The sequence below is a fragment of the Schistocerca cancellata genome, chromosome 3 (assembly GCF_023864275.1).
Source record: "Schistocerca cancellata isolate TAMUIC-IGC-003103 chromosome 3, iqSchCanc2.1, whole genome shotgun sequence".
Classification (NCBI taxonomy): domain Eukaryota; kingdom Metazoa; phylum Arthropoda; class Insecta; order Orthoptera; family Acrididae; genus Schistocerca; species Schistocerca cancellata.
The window spans coordinates 901,218,310-901,241,105 of NC_064628.1; the positions used below are offsets into that span (position 1 = coordinate 901,218,310).

The window sequence follows — 22,796 nt, forward strand, 5'->3', positions numbered from 1 at the left end:
AATCAGGACTTCACAATTACTAGACTTTTACACTATTCACTCCATTATTGGCAACTATGTTAATAAGCACAAAACATTTTATACTTAACAATATTCAGGAACCTAATCTTCAAAAGCTATTCCTTTCTGTTATTTTAAAATTATGTTGTACTGCTTTTCAAATTGATATCCAGATACTGATATTCAAATTCCTTGAAATACGGAGAAAATCGAAGAGGGCCAATCCTTAATGTCTCCTTATAAGATTCTTTATTCACATTAACTGGCTTTTCAAACTCACAACCGAGCAGTTACCACCACAACCTAGAACACGGGTTATGCTACAGATCAATCTTGTCTCCACACTCTGCACTCCATAAAATAACATACAGGATGACAAAATTGGAAAATATTTGCTCTGTTACCAAACAGAGCAACAGGCTACATCACAGAAAATACTCGAAACTGAGATTTCAATAGACCAGTCTATTTCTGCAACACATCTGTGCACTTGCATCTCCCACATGCTCTGTCCCGAGTACTTCACTGTGTGCTTGAATGCAACACAAAATGGTGCTCATGATAAAGCAGCCTGTGTTCACTGTCCAGTGTTACATGAAGAACATGTCTGTTTGCCCAAGAGTTTAAAACTGGACATGGTTTGGAAAAACATCCAGCAAAGCATACAATGCAAAACTTAGTAGTAAAATGGCTGTAACTATCTAAAAAAAGAGTGAACATCAGAAAACGCTGCCCGAGTGAAGAAAAGCCTGGAACAAACTCCAATGTAATCTCAAGCCCATTCGTCTGTGCAGAAGGGAATTAAAATACTGCCACGTCAAAGCATTATAGAAAAAAGGTCCTGCATCTGTACCCTTATAAATTTACTGCTGAGGATGAGCATCCAGGCCAACTTTTGCGTGTTGAGTTCTGCTGGTGAACTTTTGGGTTCTCAATTTTTCATTTCTTCTGTTGAGGCATGGTTCAAACTGTCAAGCTCTGTGGATTCAGAAAATCCCCGTCAGCACTGTCTGATGCTGTATCATAACACGATTCTTTCACTAAACTATTGATGCTAACCAGTATATCCAAAAACTGTAATCCATTTGTGAATCAACACTCAGAAGATTAACAGCTGTACAGATATTTTCAGTGTGATGGAGCAACAGCACATACAGTCTTGACAACTTTGTCATAAGTGCATAAAGTGTTCGGCAAGAAGAGAACCATCATCAGAAGCAGTGTAATCTCCTAGCCACCTCAATTGTTTGGTCTCTCTCTCACTGTGATTTTTTTCCTGTGTGGCAAACTGAAGGGGCAGGTGTACTCAAATAATCCTCACACTGAAAGAGCAACAGGGGACCACTGGAAACATCACTGCTGCTGTCCTTCAGTCAGAGGTGCTATGCATGTCTCACAGTTTGATAAATCAATTGCAGAATCGACAGTGGCCATTTCCAGCAACTTCTGTGGTGTTCATTAACATGGCTCAATCCTGTGTTAGTCTTACTGTAAATATTTTCCAAAACATTTTTATTTTGCTCACCATGCAGAAACAAAACAAATACTGTAGTGTTCTGTTTGGACACAAGTGGCATCATGCGCCATAATATAATTACAGCACAGATTAAAGTCGATATGCAGTACAGATAGGGTTAACTGGCTGTTTTTCAGATCCGTAAACAGGGAAATCTAAGAATGGAAATAAGTTAATGGAAAACATCTGTAATATCTACCTTTAACTCGTGACATACTGTGTCTCCTGTGCAGATAAGCTACAATAATGAATGGAAGATGCTACAATAATGAATGGAAAAATTCATAAAACAAATTAACAACTAGGCTTGAAAGTCGATTCCCATAAAATGAGATAAATCTGACCAGATGGTATGAATCCAGTGGCATCTTAACAAGAACACCATACCTGACCATTGTTTCAAATTCTTGCATGAAGTGTCTATGACAACACCAAGTTGACAAGCATGATACCAACAAATGGCATTGTAGGTAGATGTACAACTCATGTGCTACAGTAGTGAAGAAAACGCTTCAGTGTGAAAACTTCTGCTGCTATCAGGTACTTCCCAAGTGTAATTGGAAGGCAATAAAAGTTTTACTTGCATATGAACATCTCAAGCGCTACAGTTTCATTTCTGCTCATTGTTAATACTGCTTAGACACTTACACACCTAATCACAAAATTTCATTTTTCGTAGAGTGAATATGATCATGTGACTATACAAGAAGATTCTAAGACCAATCCAGACATTCAACTACAACCCAGAATTTGTTCTGAATGCTGTGAAGACTGTCACATCAGGAAAATTAAGCATTTGTAAAGCTTCAGAATAATACATAGTTCCTTATACAATATTCAATGACAAACCCAAGAGCAGATTCAAATATAAAATAGACTGCCAAAAAGTGAGGGGAAAAAATCTGGCTGAAGGAATATTGTGTTGTGGAAAATGATATTTTCCTTTTGAGGAATAAAGATGTAAGGCACATCGTATTGGCCTCTCTTAACCAAGAAGGGCAGATTGAAAAATGATTTTGTGGCAATTGACTGGGTCATAAGGGGCTAAAATGTTTTCTGAAAATAAAGAACTGTCAGAGTAAGTGAAAATTTAAAGAGGGCACAGGCAGAAGTTATCTGTTAAACAGTGAATGGTTATTTTAAGAACCTTGAAGTGTACTTTAACACTGCTCCTCTCTCCAAAATTACAAACTATGATGAGACCAACTTTTGTGATGATCCTGGACAAGTGAAAGTACAAGAGATGTTCCAAAAGTAAGTTTTGTTATTGTTTTTGAAAGAGAAGGTGCTACATCCACTGATACGAATAAATGCTATATGAACCCACATCCACTGCTGGTTTAATGACGTAAGTGACACTGACAGAGGAGGAATAATGCATGCACAGGGAGTGCTGAAGAGGAGAGAGTAGCAGCCAACCAGCATGCCCAAGGTTGTTCGAGCACAAATTACAATGGTAGACAGATGTGTCCTGACAACATGGTCACCAATGGAAGTGTGTGCTGTTATCTGATGTAAATGGGCATGAGAACCCAGTGTGTGTCAACTATGAACGCCTGCAGAGTGTGTATGATGAACAGGTCATGTATCATCAACTGCTAGGGTTGCATGTTCAGAGAAGCAAGGCACAGTGTGGATGATGAATGAAGTGGGTGTCCCAAAACTTCCATGAATGAAAATAATGTGCTGTGATGGAAAAGGCTGTGCAAAAATTTCTTGCATCACAGGGCACAGATGTTTACCAGAGGGTTTCTTTGAACTGATTGTACACATTAACAAATATCTCAATGTCAGTGGCAACTATGTCGAATAATGTGCATGAGACCGTGGTGCCTTTTTTTTTTTGCCATAAAGTTTCTGTGTGAAAAACTATGATGAAACTTACTTTTGGAATGTCCCTCGTAATAGTGAAGCAAGGTGCAAGATGTCCTGAAAGGATTGCAATTAGTTCTAAACTAAGTATTAGGGTAATGACAGCAGTGGCTGCAGATGGCACAGTTCTCCCATCTTACACAATTTTCAGGGCAAAATATCTCTATGATATTTGGATTTCAGGTGCAGGTAATAACAGGGACCAACGTGGTTGGTTTGACCAAAAATGTTTGAATTGTGCTTTATTCAATTTGTCTTCATTATGCCGGCACTTAGATTGATCAAAGTGATTATAGGTGACTATCTTCCGAGTCATACATCACTTAACATGATTAAACTGTGCCAGGAACATGATATTCAATTTATGCTTCTACCACCTTACTCTACTCTCTTGCATCAACCACTTGTGTGGTCTTTCTTAGGCCTCTAAAACCTGCTTGGAGAAACATGGTAGATTATTAGAAAAAGAAGAATAGGGGGATGGGAGGAAAATCAGAATCTCTTACATTGTTGGAAAGAATCTTTGAAAAGATAGCTATCACTAAATTGAATGTTGCATCTGGGTTTGGAACAGCAAGAATTTTTCTTTTCTGCCACAATAAAGTCATTTCATAGATTTAGTAAGAAACAGATACACAAGACATCAATTCACCATAAGTTTCTTGGACAGCAGCCTTCAAAATGCAATTGAAACAGGTTCACTCTAGTGAAACAAAAGGAATGCTGCAATAAGCAAATCACTTTGCATTAATTGCAGGAAAATGCATAGTTGTCATGGACTTCAATGAAAGTGATTGTGACAATGCTGAAAGCAGATAGTCCCAATCTTGTGATCCTGATTCTACGTCCAGAGCACCTACCACTTATGAACAGCCTAGTCAAATGAAACTAAAGATATAGACAAGGAGAACGATAAAGATGTCCAAGAATTCAACTAAAATTATTTCGCTATAGTGAAGTTTCCTATGAAAAGTAGGTTCACTTTTTATTGGTAAAATTGAAAACATCTCTAATGACACTTATGAAATGAAATTTATAAGAAAGCATGTTATTGATGGTAATGTTTATCTTTATTTAAAACTGAAAATGCATCTGAGGTAGAAAGAGCCCAAATTACTAAGCAAAATTGTGCCAGGACATAAAAGGTGGATTAAAAATATATTTGAAGGGATAGATGATTATGATACTGAGTAAAAAACAATGGAAACTCCTGGCAGGAATTGCTGATATTGAATAAATATCTTTCATGTTGATAGTGTCACAGAATTACTGAAATTGAAATGTATTTTTCAACTTTCCTGAACACAGTTGTTTACCCAGCATCTTGGGCCGCAATGCCATTCCAGCCCGAAATGTGGGGGGTTGGCATGTGTGTGTGTGTGTGTGTGTGTGTGTGTGTGTGTGTGTGTGTGTATGCGCGCGCGTAAAGTTGAAACATCACATTAGAAAGAAATTTACTACAAACTACTTAGTTATCAGTCCCTCTATTCACAGGAAAATGACAAAAATATATGATCTATGACCACATCATCATAGTTGATGATGTACATAACAATAGTTTCAGCCAGATAGTTAAAAATGAGATAAAAACCCAGGCCATTGAAACTGTAGCTTGACACTGAAGGATACACCAAGATGGGTTGGCACAGACAGTACAACTAAAATTGGGCAAGAGACTAAATTGTGTTGAGAAAATGCAGACTCTATGGGCCACAGAGCTAATTAGCTTAAACTGTTACTAAATAAAATACACACACAAAAATTTAAAAATGCATGACAGTGCCATCCCTTAAACCAAACATAAAGATGCATTAAATTTTGTTGTAAAATTTACTTCCATCAGGAAATGTAAGACTGTGATGGATCAGTTATAACAAGCTCAGTACTGATTGTGCTACCAACCCATAGCTAAGGCATCAGTAGTCCAATCAGGATAAAATACTGAATTGAAATTTGAGGGTCATTCCCAATTCCAGGATAGAAAAAAAAATATACATCCTCCCGTCATTGGTAGGGAAATTCTCCTCCTCATCAAATAAGACTGCAAAAACCGAGGATGCGTTTTATGCTGTTATTACTAAAGGTTTAAACATTTGGTTGTGGATTCTATCAGGTCCACAAGCTGTCTCTTCACAGTCTGCTAAAGTGCTGCAGAACTCCCATATTTTAAACAGAACATTGTGCGATTCAAAGCCTGGTGCATGGAAGGATAAGGACTTTCACTCTGCCCCATGTTTCCGGGTCAGGAAAATTTGGGGTAGTAGTTACTCAATGCAGACACTTTGGTGAAGTGTGCCATGAAACATTCAGCAATAACACCAGGATTAGCACAGACACTGCCACTGAGGGAGATGCCCAGGAACTACTGTGGACGTGCACTCCCACAGATGATGCATACTGTTCCCAACACTCCTGTGTTCTCTTCTTTACTAAAAACTGCGTCTCAGTCAAAGTCTCTTGAATGCTATTAAATTTTCAGCAGACAGATGGGATTTGGGTCATTTAATTGCCATGTGATTCTGTGATAGCTGCAACTATTACTTCAGGCCCCCATGGCACCTGTGTCCATCAGGAAGAGCCTGAAGAACAGGGCAGCATTGCTTCAGTGTGAATAATTGTATCAATAGCATCTTATTCCTTCAACATCCTTCTCTTGTCTTGATTCAAAAGTTGCTTTGGAGGTGAAAGCTTGGCAGTCAGCTTTCTGAAATGATCAACATGGTGCATATTCCACTGGTTGAGACAGTGATAGGAAAGGGGTCACTTTTACAAAGGTTGCCACAGATGGACATGTTGCTTAAGGGTGAGATGCTCATGCTGCAGACTAATATCTCTGGCTGAGTATGTTCCATGAATGCGCAAGTTCCATGGGTCTTACTAAAATGTGTTGCAGCTACAGTGTCAAGTGTGCAGATTTCCAGTTCTGAAACTAATTGCTCTATTACCTGGCCTTTCTAGATGTGTTTTCGCTGTCCCACAACACAGGATTGTGGACACTGAAGTCACCCAATAGGAGGATGGCTGGAGACAGCTTTTCCTCTGGATCTAGCAGCTTGTGATATGGTAGAGGTATGCTCACTGAAAGGGTCAGACCAAATCAGCAAGCAATCTCCTCCAAATGCCCTCTCGGTGTTACTGCAATTTGTACAGTAGGATTTGTAATTTTTAGTAATAGGTAGTTTGGATTTTGAGAACCCTCTTGAAGTGCCACACCAGCTGCAGAGTACATAGCCACTAACTGACAGAGTTCAGCCAGGTGGCAATGGTAACCATTTCATTTACATTGGTAGCCATTATATTTACACTGAGGAAGCATCAGAAAGATTGGGGTCTGAGAAAGCAGCAAATTGGAAACAGGCATAATGAATTACTTTGCTGCTGAGTCGTGCTCCACATGAATGTGTGGTTTTTCATTGGTGTTCATAGGCTCCATCTTGCGGGGAGGGGTGGTAGTTTTATCGACTGGAACTGCAGAATTCAGTTAAATTTTCAATTTAGCCTTGTCCCTATGATGGTTTATGTGAGGATTTTCCTATCCTGACTTCTGGGTCAGAAGAGGATTGTTCTTTCCTATGACCCACAGTCTGGCTTGTCAGCCACTAGTTGGTGTAGACTGCTCATCTGTTTTGTCCTGGGAGGGAGCACCTTGGCAGGTATCCTCTTCCCTGATGATGCTGGAGGAGGACAAGGCAACTCTGGCTGCACTACTGGTGCTGTGGGTGTAAGGTTGAGGGAGCCAGTGTCCCTTCCCCCGACTTAATAACAGGCATTGACATGTAGTTAGGGAAAGAAGCTGCTCTTTCAGACCCTGTCACTGTGCTAGGTGTGAATTTTGATTATTTGTGAAGTCTAATGTCATATCGATGTTTCTTACCATCTTTATAAGAAAGGTGGTCAAGTGTTTTATATTCCTGGATTTTCTTCTCCCTCCTGAAAACTGAAAATGTTGGCGAATTAGGGGGATGGCATTCAAGGCAGTCTACACATGTAGGGTGTAGTTCACAAGAGCTGCCCCCATGTGTCTGGCCACACAACCAACCAATAGCCTCATTATTACAGCCGGAGGACACGTGTCCAAACATCTGGCACCAAAAATATCTTTTGGGATAAAAGCAGGGCTTGACAATTACACCTTTAAACCATGACCTTAACTTTTTCAGGTAAAAAAATTCCATCCAAGGCTAGGGTGATAGCTCCAGCTTGGTCAAAGCCTTTTTCAGGAAAGAAAGGAGAGAAAACACACACTGTAAGTGTTGCACTGAACGCAGCAATTTAGAGTGGGACAGGGAAGAAGAAGGGAGAGCACAGTATGGGTGGAGAGGAGAGAAACATGTTGTCTGGGCTGCAACATGCAAGGACTAGAAGATCCCAGGACAAGGCTCCCAAGGGCAATGTCGGTAGGCTGTGGGGCAAGAGGAAGGCAAACACAGAGCAGGAAAGGAGAGAAGCATAGACAGGAAAAGAATGGTGGGTGCATTCACAAAGAGCGAGCACAGTGAGGGTTCGAGAACTGAACTTCGAGGAGGTTATAGGACACAGGTGGTGGAAACTGTTGGGCAGTGGGTGTGGGGACAGTAGGTAACCGTAGGTCGAGGTCAGGATAATTTCGGAAGTACAGAATATATCTTAAGTATAACTCCTACCTGTGTAGTTCAGAAAAATTAGTGGTGGAGGGGTAGATACAGATGGCCCAAGTTGTGAAGCAGCTATAATAATCAAGCATGAGCAAGTGACATTTTTCCTGGACCCACTGCACTAAGGGATAAGCAGTGTACAGTGCACAGATACTTTGGAGGGCACTGAGAGTCTGAGCAGAGGACACAATTGGGAAGGCTGTGTCACTGGATGTATTCTGCGGCCTGATACAAGGTGAAAAGCTCAGCCATAAATACTGAGGAATGTGCAGAAGCCAATATCAAAAGATACGGGTGCCAATGACGAAGGCACACCTGACCCCATGGTCAGTCCGAGAGAAAAAAGTGTATACAAAAGCACTATCGCAAATTTCCATGTGAAGGTCGTGAAATTGAAGGCGGTAGACCCAGGCTGGAGTAGTGTCCTTAGGAAGTGAATGAAGGTGAAGGGTAACATGGGCCACTTCACTTCACAAAGCCAAGGTGGTGAAGGGTTCACACCCACTGGAAAGGTTGCAGGTAGCATGAAGTTAAGCCAACGTAGCAAGTGACGAAAGCAGACTCCAGGAGGCAGCAGAAGAGGGACGAGCCCCATACCAGCGATTAAAGGAATCATCAAAGGAGGCGGCATAGTAGGAGTGGCCACGCATGGCAGACAAACAGTATGCATACCTGCTGAGGAGAAAGTCACGGCGGTAGGACAGTGGTAGTTCAGCAGCTTCAGCATACAGACTCTCAACCGGGCTGGTGTAAAAGATGCCCGTGGCCAAACGGATGCCATTGATGGAGAGTGTTGAGACATCTTAAAAGGGATAGGCATACAGATGCATAAACAAAGCAGCCATAGTCGAGTTTCCAATGAACAAGGTTGGTTGGTTGGTTTTGGGGTTTGATGGGGGCTAAACATCGAGGTCATCAGTCCCCTGTTCTAAACAGACATACTTGTAAAAGGCCTATACAGTAAAAGCGTAACCTCTGCACCCAGAGGGAGGGAACACCAAGGGGTACAGAACTAAAATGAACACCACAATAATACAAAATAGAGGACACTTAAAAGGAGCAGAGCAAATAGTTGACTAGAGTAAAACAGACTACAGTAGTTGATGGATCAGGTAAAAGGTCAACCACTCAACTACAAACGAAGAACCTCCAGCTGGGAAGCGTAGATAGAGGGCCCAACACAACTTGTCACCATAAAAGACACTATTTTGGTATCCACGTCACAATTAAAAGTCGCTGGAGTGAGTGATAAAACCCAACTGCACGGATAAAATGTAAAACTGAGTCAGCTATAGAGGCATCGTCACCTAGAATTAAAGGAAGGGCAGCTGGTAAATTAAAGGACTGCCGCAAGGGGGCTAAAAGGGGGCAGTCCATCAGAAGATGGACCACTGTCAGCCCTGCATCACAGCAACACTTGGGCAGGTTCTCACGGCGAAGGAGATAGCTGTGGTTCAACCGCGTATGTCCAATTCGGAGACGGCAGAGAAAAACTGAGTCCCTACGCGTTCTCCTCAAGGATGAGTTCCATACGGCCGTGGACGACTTTACCGTGCGGAGCTTCTTTGGCGTGTTCAAGACAGACCATTCAGAGCTCCAGACATCGTGGACCTTGCAATGTAGGGCTGACCGGAGGTCTCTTTCCATGAGACCAAGCTCCAGGGGTGGCGAAGTGGTGGCCTGCTTGGCCAACCGATCGACACGTTCAGTTTCCTGGAATGCCGATGTGGCCCGGGGTCCACACAAACGTCGCTGAATGACCACACTTGGAGAGAGCAAAAACAGCATTTTTAATACCGCACCCCAAAGGGTCCCGAGAAAAACACTGGTCGAGTGCTTGCAATCCACTCAGAGAGTCACTGCATATGACAAATGACTCCCCAGGGCAGAAGGAAAGGTGAGCAAGTGCATGATAAAGAACAACCAGCTCCGCAGTGAAAACATTGCTTCCACAAGGCAGGGAATGCCGCTCAACGTAGTCGCCGTGGATGAAAGCAAACCCAGTGCGTCCATCGACCACAGAACCATCGGTGTAGACTACAGCTGCATCGTGAAACGAGGCAAGAAGAGCCAGGAATTGTTGACAAAGAATGGCAGGTGGAATGGAGGACTTGGAGTAGCAGGACAAATCCAAGCAAAGCCGCAAGCAAGGGAGGGACCAAGGAGGGGTAGAAGAGGAGGGCCGGAAGGATGGAGGAAGGGGAAAGGACTCGAGTGACGAGAGAAGGGAACGAACGCGGACCGCGATCGGGAGACCCGACCTATGCTGCCATCGTGGGGAGGGGAGTGCACAAGATGGAAAAAGGAGCCTGCGGTTTGAGTGGTCGGGCGAGGCTTGGATGCGGGCGATGTATGACGCAAGCAACTGTTGTTGGCGGAATCATAGGGGAGGGATTCCAGCTTCTACAAGAAGGCTAGACACCGGACTAGTGCGGAAGGCACCTGCCGCCAGTCTGACGCCACAATGGAGAATCGGGTCGAGGATCTGCAATGTTGAAGGTGCTGTTGAATCATACACCATGCTCCCGTAGTCGAGATGGGACTTATAGAGCTGTAGGAGGGTTGTTCGTGCAGCCCCCCAAACGGTGCGGCTGAGGCAGCGCAGGATGTTGAGGTGCCGCCAGCACCGTTGTTTAAGCTCGCGAAGATGAGGTGTCCAAGTGAGCTGAGCAACAAACAGCATGCCAAAAAAGTGATGCGTCTCCTCAATACAAAGGAGTTCATTGGCAAGGTAAAGCTCTGGATGTAGGTGGACGTTCAACGACGACAGAAATGCATCACTCGGGTCTTAGAGGCTGAGAACTGAAAACCATGGTTGGATGCCCAAAAATGTGCCTTACGGATAGCTCCCTGCAGCAGCCGCTCAGCGACACTGATGCTTGGGGAACTGTAATAAGGACAAAAGTCATCGGCATATAGAGAGGAACAGACCGATGAGCCCACCGCAGCTGCAAGACCATTAATCGCCACCACAAAGAGGGGAACACTGTAGGACACCGTTCTCCTGAATATGAGCAGAGCTAAAATAAGTGCCAACTCTAATCTGAAAGGAGCGATTGGCGAGAAAATTCCGTAGAAAAATCGGAAGTGGACCCCGTAAGCCATATTCGTGCAGTGTAGCAAGGATATGATGGCGCCTTCCCAAGATCAAAGAAAACAGCAACTAGATGTTCTCGCCAAGTAAAAGCTGTACAAATAGCCGACTCTAGCGAGACTAAATTGTCGATTGCAGAGCGGCCCTGACGGAAGTTCCCCCTGTTGCTGGGCCAGGAGGCCCCGAGCTTCGAGGATCCACATGAGCCGCCGACTCACCATCTGTTCCAGGAGTTTGCACATACGTTGGTAAGGCTGATATGGCGATAGCTCTCAACCACTAGCGGATCTGCACCAGGTTTCAGAACCGAGATGGTAACACTATCCTACCAATGAGTTGAGAAAAACGCCCTCCGTCCAACAGACTGGTACAAACGGAGGAGGGTGGTTCGATCGGCACCCCAGGAAGTACCACTGAGGACATGTAGGACATTGTGGGACCGCATACAGCAGGCTGCCAGGTAAGAGACACGGGAGGAGCAAGAGAATTTCCTATCAAGCAGGAGCCCCATAAATTTCCTAGTGTCAATGAATGGAAGAGCAACAGGCCCTAGATGGTGGGAGAAACCATTTGCGCCACTAGAAATTCATACGATGCTCAGGACAGAACCCTGAGGCACACCATTTTCCTGGATAAAGTTGTCCTACAAGGCAGAACCCACACGCACCTTGAAAACCCGGTCTTGTAAAAATGCTCGAAGAAAACAGGGCAGGCACCCATGGAAGCCCCACGTGTAAAGAGTACAGTGGACACCAGTTTTCCAGCAGGTGTCCTAGGTCTTCTCCAAATCGAAAAACACTGGCACCATCTGGGATTTCCGCAGGAAACCATTCATGACACGGGAGGACAAAGTAACAAGATGGTCAACTGCAGAATGCCGCACTCGAAATCCACACTGTGCATTCATTAGTATATGGCGAGACTCAAGCCACCACAACAGCTGGGCATGAAACATATGTTCCATCATCTTGCAAACACAGCTGGTAAGAGAGATGGGGTGGTAGCTCAAAGGAATATTTTTGTCCTTACCGGGTTTAGGCAAGGGTATGACGGTGGCTTCATGCCAGCGACCAGGAAATGTGCCCACAGTCCAGATGCGGTTAAACATAAGCAGAAAGTGCTTGCCTGCAAGATAGAGGTGCTGCAACATCTGAATGTGGATGGCGCCTGGTCTTGGAGAGGAGGATTGGGATGAACTGAGAGCATGATCTAGCTCCCTCATAGTAAAGACGGTATTGTAGCACTCACGATTCTGAGAAGAGAAGGGTATCGCCCGAGCCTCTTCCACTCGTTTCCGATGGAGGAAGGCAGGGTGATGGTGGGAAGAGCTCAGAACTTCCACAAAATGGCGACCCAAAGTGTTGGAGAACACAATAGGGTCCACGATGACAGTCAGCTACTGTCAGGCTGGAAATTGGGGAATGTATCTTGGTTCCAGAGAGCTGTCGAGGGTTGGCCCACACAACAGAGGAAGCTGTGGAACTGTGAAAACAACTAGTGAATGAAATCCAGCTAGCTCTTTTGCTATCCTGAAGAACTCTACGACACTTTGCACGCATCTGCTTATAACGAATGCAGTTTTCCAGTGTAGGATGGCAGTTAAAAACATGGAGAGCACATCTCCACACGTGAATTGCGTCGCGGCATGCCTCAGTCCACCAAGGAACTGGGACACGATGTGGTAAAGAGGAAGTGCGAGGAATGGAATGTTCTGCAGCAGTAAGGATAACATTTGTGAGATAGTCCACCTAGTCATCACAACTGGGGAAATCTTGTTCTTTGAGGGTTACCACGGAGGAGTAAAGCTGCCAGTCAACCTTACTAAGCTGCCATTTGGGCATGCTTGCAGATGGGGTAGGAGTCAGCAGACGGAGAGAACACAGGGAAATGGTCGCTCAAGTAGGCATCAGACAGAACTGACCACTCAAGACAATTGGCAAGCTGGGCAGTGCAAAAGAATAGTTCCAAATGGGAATAGGTGTGCGAGGAGTCAAAAAGGAAAGTGGGGGCTCCAGTGTTAAGGCAGAAGAGGTAAGTTGGTTAAGGAGGTCAGCCAAGAGGGCACCTCTCTTTATAGGTCCTGGGAGAACCCCAAAGGGGATGATGCGCATTAAAGTCACCGAGTAGCAGACACAGAGGTTGGGGGGGGGGGGGGTAGCTGCCCAATAAGCTGAAGGAAGTCTGCCCTGGTGGCAGCAAATGATGGAGGGGCATAAATGGTACAGAGCAAAAAACTCAGGCAGGGAATGAAAAGCCGAACTGCAACAGCAATGAGATGGGTAGTCAGGGAGATGGGCTCAGCAGCTGCCGAGTGACAGCTGGTGTAGAGTAGCTGCTATAAGGCACAGAAGCAGGTGGATCCTGCTACATGGGGTCCACAGAAGCATCGGCATGCTTGTGTGGTCAATCTGTGGAGTCCAACGCTAAAAAACGATTGGTGGTGCACACCAGCGAGACAGAGGCCATCCGGGCTAAGGGACCACGTAGCAACACCGTCGAGTAGGATCTTTGAGTTGGAGAAGGAGAAGACTGTTTGTCTTTAGTGGACTTCTTCGAGCCCTTCTGGTTAGAGGAAGACTTGGGTGTTGTTTGGCTGGAGGAACGGAGGATGTCTTCTTGCGATTACTCCTCCTGTCCTTTCCTGCCTGCTGGTTGTGTATTCTGTGGCTTCGCCCCTTGAGGCGAGAGTTACAGTTTGTTGCACAGTGGGACAGGGATGCTACCTTGACAGTGGGCGATTTCGCAACCTCAGCCAAATTTGAGGTTGCATGTCTGCGTGGCCATGTCCTTCATGGAGCTCAGGGCAACAAGACCAGAACTATAGGTGCCAGATGGGAGAACACAGAGTTTGCGACTAGCCAGTAACTTGCAAACTACTGGGTAAGACACTTTTTCCTTTACCCAAATCTCTTGAACAGCTCGCTCATCTAGATACACGGGACAATCCTGAGATGAGGCAGCATGCCCGCCATTGTAGTTGATACAGAGGGAAGAAGGAGGCAGACATTCGCCCTCGTGTGCATCCCTGCCACAGGTTACGCATTTGGCTGGGTGTCTACAAGATGTTCAAGTGTGGTTGAAATGATGACACTGCATCAGATTTGGAATGTACAGCCAGACTGTGATAATTTCATAGCCAGCTTTGATCTTGGATGGCAGCATCACCCTGTCAAAGGTGAAAGAGTACAGGTGGGCACCAAGGAGGATCAATCTTTTTCATTACACAATGGACGCCAATGATACCCTGATTAGAGGGGTAAGATTGGATTTCAGACCATCAAGCAGCTGGTGTAAATTACACCATGGGAAGAATTCAAGGTTCTATGTGCCTCAACATGAAGAGGGTAGCTGTGGAGAAGCAAGGCAGCAAGCAGTAGTTGTGTTTGAGAGTCAGAAGCCATCTCCAAAAGCAAAGTGCCATTCCGTAAACAGGAGCAGAATTTCACACGGCCAGCAATTGCATCAACACCTTCCTGGATAATAAACGGATTCACTGTGGCGAAGGACTGACCCTCTTCAGTACCAGAGGCCACAAGGAACCACGGTGCAGTGGGAAGGATCTTTGGATCAGTAGCCTCAGTACATTTACGTTTCGTAGATATCGATGAGGAGGACAATTGATTCACCACGAGGAAATCCTCCAAGATTGCCATGTCTCCAATGGTGCGCTCCTTCCAACTGGGAGCCCCCCCTTCACAAGGGGTGCAGCCGCCTTAGGTGATTGTTCACACCTGAGGTCACACCTCCTGAACACCTGATAGAGGGACCAATCTGCAATTTGGGAAAGCTACAGCTCAGGCAATCACCCCTCCCAGGGCCTGGCCTGTACCAGGGGTACGTGCGAACCCTACCTGTCGACCCGGGGCTGGGATTACGCATTACATAGTCACCTGCTATGCGTCAGATGCGTGGGCCAGCCTTCAGGAGCACACAGGGAGGAAGAAGTAAAAAAGAGGATCCTCAAACACTGAAGCAGAATAACGAGAGGAGAAGGGAAACAAAGAAAGGAAAAGGGAGCCAAAAACAAAGTTGAGACTGTTCGCACATAAGTGACAGAATGCAGAACATTCCTAATAATACCCAGACATGTTCCCCAAGGGAGGGGAAAAGGAATAGCAAGAGGATAGACACGCAGCACAGAAGGGAAAAACTGCTGCAAAGGCTGGGGCCCTGCGGTAGCCAAGCACGAACCCGCGAAATAGTGGCGCGCCCCCTGGTGTGGGGGTGGGTGTTTGAAGTCAGTCTGTGGACTAAATCTGGGGCATAGTGTCTGTCTGTGAAGGTCTTTACAAGACCTTCAGCATACTGGGCAAAGGACTTCTTGTCACTGTTGATATGCTGTCCCTGGGTGGCCAGCCCATATGGGAGGGATTTTTTTGGTGTGGAAGGGATGACAGCTGTCAAAATGCAGCAGCAGCAGCACACCCTAGTTGCACTTAAGCAATTTTGGCCATACAGTCAGTTCTATTAAATGACTGTTTTTCACCAATCGCAGAGACTACTGGAATACAAAGGCATTTGATTTTTTAGATGGGAATCAACTGACTATGTACAGACATCTAATAAAAAATTGCGACCACTAGCTTAATAGAATGTCTGTTCACCTTTGGTACAGAATTCTGCAGCAATTCCACAAAGCACAAATACAACAAGTCCTCAGTAGTTTACCAGAGGCATGTGGCACCAGATGCCTATGGTCAAGTCACAGAGTTACACAACTCCCATAAATTATGGACCAGTAGTTTGCACACTAAGAGCTTGCGTCTAACAGGGTTGGGCTCGCAAAAGGTGAATTTGGTGGCGAAACGTCACTGATTTTCCATCGTGCTTTTCAATCCAGTGCAGCACTATTTTGACCTTGTGATGTGGACAGTTATCCTGATGAAAGAGTCCACTGCTGGCAGGGAAGACACCAAGCATGTAGGGATGCAGATTGTCTGCAATAATGTTTAACAGTACACAGCTGTCAAGGTGTCCCACTTCCATCACAGTTCCCATGGAAGACCTGGTGAATCTCACCCATAGCATAATACTGCTCCACCAACCTGTGTCTGGAGTGGTGCATCTGTTCACCTGGACGATGGTGTATCCGGACACGAACAAGAAACTGGTGTAACAAGAAACATGATTCATCCAACCTGATGACATACTGCCACTGATCCACAGTCCAGTCCCAAATACCTCATTCCCACTGCAATTCTGATGATAATGTTATTCAACATAGCCAATAGTGCCCCATGTTCAGCAAGGTGCACTGAATGGTGAGGTCTTAAACACTTTTCTCTGCACCTTGCAAACTGCACTTTTCTCTGCAACATGCAAACTAACCTTACATCTGCTAAAAGAACCACAGTCCACCATCTAAAAATTGATCCTCACCTACCTGCTGACAAAGGCTCCACCACCGTTGTTTTGAACCGCAAGGATTACGTGGCAGAAGGACTCTGTCAGCTGTCAGATACTTCCACTTACAAACCTTGCCACAGTGACCCCATTCCAGTAATCCAGCAAGATCTCCAGTCACTACTCAAATCCTTACGCCTATATCCCAGAACCTCTCCCCAGAGTACATCTCTCTACTTACCCCTAACACTCCCCGCACTCCCACCTTCTACATGCTTCCTAAAGTCCATAAACCCAACCACCCAGGATGCCCCATTGTGGCCCGTTACTGTGCCCCCACTGAGAGAATCTCTGCTCTCATAGGCCAACACCTTCAACCTATTACCCAAAACCTATCCTCCTATATAAAAGATACCAACCATTTCTCGACCAACTCCCCACAGTTCCTGTCCCTTTACCACATGGTGCCCTGCTCGTCACTATTGATGCCACCTCCCTGTACACTAACATTCCTAATGCCCATGGCCTTACTGCTGTCGAACACTACCTTTCCAGATGCCCTACGGATTCCAAACCAACAACCTCCTTCCTAGTCTCCATGACCAACTATAGCCTCACCCACAATTACTTCTCCTTTGAGGGCATTACCTACAAACAAATCCACAGTACAGCTATGGGCACCTACATGGCACCATCCTATGCTAATCTATTCATGGGCCATGTAGAGGAATCGTTCCTAAAAACCCAGAATCCTAAACCCCTCACCTGGTTCAGATCCATTGATGACATCTTTGCTATCTGGTTTGAACGTGAGGACACCTTATTCACATTCCTCCAGAACCTCAACAACTTCTCCCCCATTTGCTTCACCTGGTCCTACCCAACCCAAGAAGCCACCTTCCTAGATGTTGACCTTCACCTCAGAGATGGCTACATCAGTGCCTCCGTCCATATCAAACCTACTAACCACCAGCAATACCTCCACTTCGACAGCTGCCACCCATTCCATACCCTTCCGTACAGCCTAGCCACCCATGGTCGTCACATCTGCAGTCCCTCTCAAAATATACCGGGGGTCTCACTGAAGCCTTCACTGACTATTATCCTCCCATCCTTGTACAAAAACAAATCTCCCGTGCCTTATCTTTCCAGTCTCCCACCACCTCCCAGAGTCCCACATTCCAGCCACAGAGGAGCATTCCCCTCGTAACTCAGTACCATCCAGGACTGGAGCAACTGAATTACATTCTCCGCCATGGTTTCGATTACCTCTCGTCATGCACTGAGATGAGAAATGTCCTGCCCACTATCCTTGCCACCCCTCCTACCGTGGTATTCCGCCGTCCACCGAACCTACACAATATACCTACACAATACAGTCGTCCATCCTTACACAACCGTTGCTCCAAATCCCTTACCTCATGGCTCATACCCCTGTAATAGACCTAGATGCAAGACCTGTCCTATACACCCTCCTACCACCACCTACTCCAGTCCGGTCACTAACATCACCTATCCCATCAAAGGCAGGGCTACCTGTGAAGCCAGTCATGTGATTTACAAGCTAAGCTGCAACCTCTGTGTTGCACTATGTAGGCATGACAACCAACAAGCTGTCTGTCCGCATGAACGGCCACCGACAAACTGTGGCCAAGAAACAAGTGGACCACCCTCTTGCTGAACACGCTGCCAAACATGGTATCCCTCATATTAATGACTGCTTTACAGCCTGTGCCATATGGATCCTACCCACCAACACCAGCTTTTCTGAATTGCGCAGGTGGGAACTTTCCCTGCAATACATCCTACATTCCCGTAACCCTCCTGGCCTCACCCTTCATTAGTCACTGTCCTCGCCCATCCAGCCCCCTCCCTGTTCCCATTCCAGCACTACACAGCCGTCGTTTCACTGCCACACCCAATCTTTTAATATCTTTTATTTCTTTCCTTTCCGCTACTTACCCCCTCCCCCCTCTGCACCTTCTCTCCTGCCCTCTATCTAAACTGCAACACTTGACTGTCCACCACTCCCACCATACTATCCCTTCCCCTCCCCGCCCCAGCCTCCTCCTTACCCCCACCCTGTCGCCACTCCCATCATGCAATGGTGCTGCTGTTTGCAGTGTGGTCTCAGCTCTCTGCAAGTTGTGTGTGTGTGTGTGTGTGTGTGTGTGTGTGTGTGTGTGTGTGTGTGTGAATGCACACGCGCGTCTACTGCTGACAAAGGCCTTAATGGCTGCAAGTTTTAATTGTGTGAATCTTTTTATTGTGCCTGCCTCTCTGCTATATGGTGTGTAGCAACTTTCCTTCTCTGGTATTGTTTCTCTGCACCATTGTTATACTCTGTACTGAAACAGACTGCTCCCTATCCTGGTTTACAGAGTGAGCACTTAAGACTATTTTATGAAAACTGTTACACAGCATTAATGAATTCACGGACTCTTCTGTATCCTAAGAGACTATCTTTCACTATGGATTAACGTAAGCACAGTAGGTAGGCGGGTAGGAGTTTAACGTCCTTCAACAGAATGATTGGAAACAGTGCCAGCTCAATGGGACAAGAAAAGTGCAGAAAATCTACTATGACCGTTCTGAAACAACTGTCATATAATTTGCCTGGAGTGACAGGACTTTTACTTTTTTAAATTACCATGTATATTGGAGCTGCAAGTCACTTAAACAGTATCCTTAGCGATTTCAACTTCTTACCAAGTTATCACCTGATGATCTGTATAAAAGGAAGGGGGATGCTAAAATATTAGAATACTAAATTAGAAATAAAGCAACTTCTATAGTGAACTGTGCATGCTTCCTAAATACATTAATAATATAGTTGTGTATAATAGTTCAGTTGATCTGACAGTTTCCTAGCATTTTACTATACTCTTTCCCCCCTTTTTTAAACAGACTGTGTGATGATAACTTGGTAATAAGTCAATACTGTTTGACTGACCTGAGACTTAAATACACAATACATTTTACGGGATGGTCACTGTTTTTGCATAGTGCAATATGTCTAGTCTGTGCAAGAAGTTCATTTCTTACTGTGATACCAAACTTCTAATGGAGAAAAAAATCCAGTCTACCTCTGTTGTGCATATGTATCATACAGTTCACTGCCACTGACTTGTAAATGATGGAGTTTTCACAATATATAATAATGACATGAAACACTTCAGTGTCTGGACATCATATAAGACGAGTATTTAACGATATACCTAAACATGCCAGTGGTCTGCTGAAGCCATGTCATGACCCACAAGTGGTAAGGTTGAACAATATTGAAAAAACAAAAAAGGAAGAGTTCCTACTCCAACAGCTTTAAAATACATGAGTACATGACAATTTCACCAAACACATGAAACACAGACAGAGGAAGCGAATAACAGTCAAATAAACTTGTTTAACAATACTAACTGTTGAGGACACCATGTTGTCTTCTTTGACAAATAGAAAATGTAAGGAAATTAAACATAAAAGCTTAACATGGTATTTGGAATAATATCTGTTTCTATCATTTTGAAAGAAAAGCCTCATTATAGCTGCTAAGATCCACACTCCTGTTAAAGGAACTTTATAGGAGTATCTGTGCATAGGCCTAAATTGTTATTCTCAATTGAAAAACATTAAGGAAAAAAGCCAGAGCTTAACTAACACCTCACTTCTACGTGGACTGCTCTCAGATCAAGCCTGTAGAACACACAAAGGTACAGCAGTACTACTCTTACTAACATTTTACCTACAGCCCTTTTGATCATGTAATGCAGTAAAAATATTTTGACTCTGTTGAAATTTCTGTAATTATCACAAATTTTAAATTCCTCAGAACACACACAACTGGAGCATTTCCATGCATGTTTAGAAATGAAGTCTCCATACTATAATTAATGTGGACTTGATGCTGATAAGTTACCTTGTATCCTGGATTTAAACAAGGAAAGTGCACCAGTAAACATTGGATGCTGATTTTTGGGTGTTAACCTGGGTACAGCATTAGACCTGACTGTTACATAACATCTTGCCTCCACTGGAGAAGCTACAGGAAAGGACACATTTACAGCAATTTCTTGAATCTCATTTTAAAACACATTGTTTCACCATGCGCTGTCTGTTATATAATAATACAATAAATATGCCTGTTCTTGATACTGACCATGTCAGGTTTGTTTAGCCACTGGTTTACCAGATGAACAGTCATTTCATTAACATCAATTTTTTCCTGCCTATTTTATTTTTTTGGAAAATATAAAATTTCTCAGCATTATGGTGGTTTATTTACATGTTATAGAAATCCACTGAATGTTGGTTACTGTCAAATACAGAGTTCTTGTTCTTGGGAGAAAATTAGATGACATTGTTCTTTAGGTTATACATACAGCATATAACACACAGGAGAACTGTTATGCATGTAAAATTTTAGTCATTTTGTTTTAGGCAATGTGTACGGTACACATTATCGTAATTTAACCAAGCATTTGAGCCTAAATTTAATTTTAAGCTTCTGTTCTTAATAGGACTTATCTGATACACAATACTTTGGCAAAATAGTTGTTATGAATGTGAGAACTCATCATGTAAGGAATGGCAAAGTGCTACATGGCAATGGTGAGTATGAGACAAATGTGACACAATCTCTGATCAACCATAGATAAGAGAATTGTAATGCATTAGAAGCTCCAGGTGTATCCACAATATAGGACAGAAACATTTGGCGCTGACTTGTTAATTGGTAATTAATCAATAATGATATGCAGTGGAATAAATAGTTGCTCATCAACTAGTTCCAGAGCAAGTGGGACAGTGAAATCCATGGCACACACCCTACAGTAATCTTATTTGCCTATTGTGTTATGTTTAAAAAAAACTAGCACTTTTACACCTAGCAGAATTATTAGTACAGGCAGTATATACATATACACTATGTGGATCCTGGGCAAATAATGCCTACCCCAAATCACCAAAAAATAATAATATTGATACACATTTAACACTCCTGAAGCATTATTCGAACCGAATATTTGATAGGGTTGGCAACAAACTAATTAATAGTGGTAAGCAATAAAAATAAAATACTTTATATATACAATGTTTTATGCTTACAGTTGCCTCGTGACAGCGCATACACTTCACTACATGTTGGTCTCTTTTTCCAGAAATGTCAATCAATGCTTGACAAACTCTGCATGTAACCATAGGCACTGCACCCTGTCCACCCTGATACGGGGGTGGCAACTCATCAGGTCCAATTGGTGAAACTGTGGCATGTTGGGCTGTTAAAAACACAACATTTAATACAGATCGACGTGCCAAAACGTTCGGTATCAAATAAGTATAGATATATTAACTTTCAAACTGCAAATATTTACTTTATGCGCTGTCAACTGATGACACATCAAGTTTCGTTCAAAGGTCATGTGATACGCTATGCAAACGTCAAAATCCTTATGTTCTAATTTCATTGCATTATTAGCGAAGAGTACATGCAACTTACGCTGTACAAACCCACCATCAGTACTTGCATACGCTGAATTACTCTCCTTCTGAATCAGCGGTTCCCTTTCTGTGTCTCCCATGTCTGTAGCTTGTGTATTATTTGATCAGCAGAACTGTCTCAACGTACCACAATAGAAGTAAAAGGCACAAGAAGCAAATGGAAACTCTCCAGATATAAAACTGGAAATCAGTTGGATTAAATGACTAGATTACGTATCCAAAAACTACATTATCGCACGGAATATGTCATCCTCCAGCAGCAAAATATTGTATCATAAAAGCCGAACTGTCAAAGATATGCAGAGTCACATGAACTTTGTCCAGTTTATTCTCCGCAATCCTCTTTGGTTCTCAGTAAAACCTATGAAACCACGACAATCGAGTGCACGTAGGATCGATTAATGATTCATCTTTCGTTTTGTTTATTTTTATTTTTTTAAGAAAGATGGAGAATCGGTCTAAATTACTTGCTTGCGTTAATGCCACTTCTTTTACGAATATCAATAAGTATTATATAACTATTTTAACCGCAACAGATGGCAAAAACTACCATCATTCACTAAAAACACCAACTGACTTCATTGGCGCCAATGACAAATATGTTCTACAATCAAATCACATGATCCATGTCGAGGATAAAATGAACAGAAAATTAATAGTGATAAACTGCTGTAAGCTCTCCCCCCCCCCCCCCCCAAATTATACATTTTTCACTGTGTCGCATTTCCAGGCGTACTGCAATATGAGGCATGCCTTGAAACCCCTACCTATATTTTTAATAATCGTGACGAGCATAATTAATGTATTGCATACCATAAATGAATTAATTAAAGTGTTTCACTTC

General features: G+C 43.8%; 1 protein-coding gene across 3 annotated transcripts in view; it reads right to left on the reverse strand.

Annotated features, from left to right (window-relative positions):
* Positions 1-22,278, reverse strand: part of LOC126175976 (type 2 phosphatidylinositol 4,5-bisphosphate 4-phosphatase) — a 57,602-nt gene extending 35,324 nt beyond the window's left edge. Inside the window, exons 1-2 of one of the 3 annotated variants that reach the window (XM_049923079.1) lie at positions 21,951-22,278; positions 21,560-21,729 (exon numbers count right to left, since the gene is read on the reverse strand). In XM_049923079.1, the coding sequence (XP_049779036.1) occupies positions 21,560-21,729; positions 21,951-22,032 (252 nt within the window). In that variant the 5' untranslated portion in view covers positions 22,033-22,278. The remainder of the gene's footprint in view (positions 1-21,559; positions 21,730-21,950) is intronic. The other 2 variants (XM_049923077.1, XM_049923078.1) reach the window with 2 other exon arrangements.
* Between the last annotated feature and the right edge of the window lie 518 nt (positions 22,279-22,796).